This window comes from Cannabis sativa, chromosome 8 (genome assembly GCF_029168945.1).
Source record: "Cannabis sativa cultivar Pink pepper isolate KNU-18-1 chromosome 8, ASM2916894v1, whole genome shotgun sequence".
Classification (NCBI taxonomy): domain Eukaryota; kingdom Viridiplantae; phylum Streptophyta; class Magnoliopsida; order Rosales; family Cannabaceae; genus Cannabis; species Cannabis sativa.
The window spans coordinates 32,203,033-32,206,970 of record NC_083608.1 but is presented as its reverse complement, the minus strand read 5'-3'; the positions used below and the strand labels follow the sequence as shown (position 1 = coordinate 32,206,970).

The window sequence follows — 3,938 nt, the reverse complement described above, 5'->3', positions numbered from 1 at the left end:
GTGGTTACCTATAAATAGATAGTGATGACTCTCATTCAAACTTAACTCTGTCAGATGAAAGTTGAGCCTCCTATTCTACACATAGCCGCCACTTCCATTCTCTCTTCTTTTCCTCTTCAATTTCGAACCTTGACTGAATGAGTGAGTGCCCACACACATCAAGTGGTATCTCAATCATAGTGTGTAAGACTGTAGGAGAATTCCAAACAACAAGAAGGAGATTCAGCATCAAAGGAAGGAAAGAAAGAGATCCAGGTTCAGATCTTGGTGATGCTCTGCTACAGAAAGGAATCAAGGGCTAGAGATCTGAACGGAAGGAGTCATTATATTTCGCTGCACCCAATGTAAGGTTTACTAAACTTTATATGTGTTTATTTCATTATTTTATAATTCATATTAGGATGTTAATGAAACATACACTACTACAAAAACCCCCTTTAGAGGCGGTTTTTAAGCCCTTTCAGCGTCGGTTTTCGCGAAATTCGCTACCGACGCTGATCAGGGCGACGCTAAAGGGTTTATATGAACTGACGCCATATGTACCCCTATGGCGTCGGTTATTAGCTGGGAACCGACGGCATAGGGGTACCTATGGCGTCGGTTCCTAGCCAATAACCGACGCCATATGTGGCGTAGCAACCGACGCCATACGTACGCGAATTTCAGTTTTTTCATTTTTTTTAATTTAATTATATAATTTTAATTACATTTTAATTATATATTTATTAATTTATATATTATTTTATTTAATTTAAATTACATATTTATTTTTTAAAATGTAAATTAAATATTATTTAAATTTGGGTAAAATACATAATTTAATTTCGTAAAAGTAATTAAATATTACACAAACACTAATGTAAAATTAGTTAAAAATATTAATAAGTTAATAAATCTAACTACAAGTTAATCTATAAAAATTACATAATGAAGAAAAATTCTTCGACCTTTCAACCTCAATCGTCACCGTGAATCACCGCCATCAATTGTTCGTTCCACTTTCGCTGTAGTGGTAACAATTCTGTTTTTGGATCGTATTGCTTCTTACCCCCAAACTGTTAAAAAAATTAAAAATTTATATTAGTTTATGTATATGTATATTATATATTTGTTATTATAGAACTTATATACTATAATCAATAATTAAAACTTACAGCATTTTGATCTTGTATGTAACGGCTGGGGTTGGCACGTGCGACGATGTCAGTGATATATTTCAAAACATAAAAACCGCATTCTTGGCTTTTAGGTTGTCTTGGACAGTTTGCTTGGTTAATTCCTTGCCACGGGCCAAGATACTCATGTGCGTTCCCTATATACATGAATGCCCTGTTTGGGAAAATTATATTAGCATTTCAATTCGTTAGTTAATTTAAATTTGTTACATAAGAAGTCATTAAATTATTACCTTCCGATCATTTGCTCTATTACTTCGAGAATTGGGCAGCCACTTAAAGGGTTTAAATGGATAATTTTCCTTGGGGTAACCACCACTAGCGTCCAATGCATCCTAAAAAATTATATTGGAATATAAGTAAGATAGTATAAAAATAATTTGAAGACATAATATAGAAATGAACAATTAGCACTAAAGAATTTAATAAATTTACCCGATATTCCAAGGAATAAAGAACATTTGGTGGTTGTTGTTCATTAATGATAACCAATTAGCCATTCGTCTTGCTGCATCGTCAAAAGACTGACTCTTTTCTTCATCGTTGATCCCATGCACTATGAGAAGCTCTGGGTCGTAAAACTTGAAAATTTTTCTCAGACCGTTGATGCTCTCCCATATGTGCCTGCCAAAAAAATTGTTAGTGTCTTATAATAATTTAACTATAATTTGATATAAGGTTAATTAGATTAAAGAAGAGTATACATCATTCCAAACAGCATTCCCTGGTTGTCGATGTAGTCACACGTAGCAACCTGCTGCCAATCCTCTCCAGATAACGTGATCTGGGTACGTGGTGCAATGAATCCTCGGGGGACAGGAATTGTGATTATATCACGTTTATCTTTGAGCCTCAGGAATTCATGAATCATCTATTTTAGCGAATTAGGGATCAACGCCATCTTCTCTTTCGTGAACAAGTCATCTTCCCGTGCACCACGACCTTGTGGAGAAAGCATCGGAGCTTTCCCCTTTGACGCATCACGTCTTGAGGGCGGTTGAGCGAGTGGACCCTAAACAAAACAGAACATAATATATATATATATATATATATCAAATTTTATCCAAATTCTACCGAAATTTCGGCAGCATAACGGTTGTAATTGAATGACCCCAAAAATTTTGAACATGGCTGTATAACGACAAATAACACATATATAACAGTAGTTTGTTCATCCATCCCACCGCAGCACATATATTCGCAGAACCTACTTCACTACGGATGAATATTGAAGATATTCAAACTCCACTAATCATTAATAATTAATTTAAGTTGAGAAGTTACCTCGGTTGTTAAAATTAAGTGTTTAGGCCAAGGAAGGAACATCTGGTATACGTCCCTAACATATCTGCACTCTTCAATTGGGACTGGGATTTCAGCGTCCTCTTGCAGGATTTCCGAAACCATAATCCGGGCATGTGAATCATCGTAGTTCTGGCAGTGAACTTGGATTATACCAACATGCTCGTACAAATACCCTCGGGCCACAATGTTGTCGATGTTGTCAGAGCAGAGATGTACTTGCTGATTAAGGGCCGCATGGTCATCGAAATTGTACAGGATACCTTGGTCGTTGAGGGAAATAAACTCCTCAGCATAAGTTTGTGGTTGTACCTCATCTTGAGGAGCGTATGGTTGTGGAACATACGCCTCACCAGCCACCTCTCCTTCTTCCTCTTGTTCGGCAGCGTTTCTCTGCTGCTTAAGGGAATGGACTTCGGCTTTTAATTTTTCAATCTCCTTCGCTTGCCGAGCCACAACATCAGACACTTCCCTTTTCTTCCTGCCGAACAGTTGAGATGCCCTGGTCAGGAACCTACAAATCATAAAATGCAAATTAGCAACGATTTTATTTGTGTAACTAAATAAATAACATTTCAAGTAATAGCATACCCAGTAGCCCTGACACGTCCAGGATGCTCTGGTGTCCCGAGCGCCTGCGTCAGGATATCGTTTTGGCCCTGGACCTGAATTTGTCCCTGACTAAGCTTCTCCTCTAATTGAGCCTAATGCACGCATATATTCAAGCAATTAGTATATGAATTATATACACTAACTCATGAGTAGAACTCAATTAAGGATTAATATATACTTACTATCTTCTCTGCAATTTTCTTGTCGTAATCAGTGACAAGTTTTCTACTCTTGGTTCGAGATTTAATCCAAACACGGTGGCGGGGGGATCTGCAACTTCGAGGTCCTTTTTCTACATAATGTTATAACAATGAAATGAGTACCAATTAAATTGTATAGCACATGATAGCACATTAAATTTTAAGCATTACTTACCACAGCTTCTCGTTCGTTCACCATTCCACTCCGACCACTTCGATGTCTGGATTGAATTTTTGAGGAACGTTCACGTTGCACCTTACTCAATTCCTACAATGCCAAGAAAATACATTAGATACATGTACTTGTATTTAAGAGTTTATCTTAGTGTTAATATAATTAGCGTACCAGAAATTCAGGAGTTAGTCGACTTTCAACAAATTTGCACCAATCAGCAGCGTCGATCTCGGGGTGCTTTTCAGGGACTTGTGCCAGTCGTTCCAGATCATTCTCTTTCAACGCGGGCATTATGATGTCTTTTGTCATCCTATTCTTGAAGTCTTTCATTAACTTCCCAGCTAGGATGAGACAATCATGTTTGAAGGAGTCCGGCACAATGAACCCCGTCTATTTTGAAGGAAAACAAACACGGTTAGAGTCAACATTTGAAGTAATAGAAAAGCAAATCAAAATTCTAACAAATAACAGCTT

The 3,938-nt window shown here is 37.2% G+C and overlaps 1 protein-coding gene across 1 annotated transcript; it reads right to left on the bottom strand.

The window, feature by feature from the left end:
* Positions 1-1,971: 1,971 nt before the first annotated feature.
* LOC133030067 (uncharacterized) lies at positions 1,972-3,368 on the bottom strand. The gene is made up of 2 exons (XM_061102280.1): positions 2,460-3,368; positions 1,972-2,187 (listed from the first exon to the last, which is right to left on the bottom strand). Exons 1-2 carry the CDS (start codon positions 3,000-3,002, stop codon positions 2,047-2,049), a joined length of 684 nt encoding a protein of 227 aa, XP_060958263.1. The 5' UTR covers positions 3,003-3,368; the 3' UTR covers positions 1,972-2,046.
* Positions 3,369-3,938: the final 570 nt, after the last annotated feature.

Excerpts from the sequence above, each read along its gene's own strand:
- LOC133030067 (XM_061102280.1), bottom strand. The coding sequence starts at position 3,002 with ATGATTTGTAGGTTCCTGACCAGGGCATCTCAACTGTTCGGCAGGAAG. Across the intron at positions 2,188-2,459 it reads ACTTAATTTTAACAACCGAG|GGTCCACTCGCTCAACCGCC; the intron begins GTAACTTCTCAA and ends TGTTTTGTTTAG.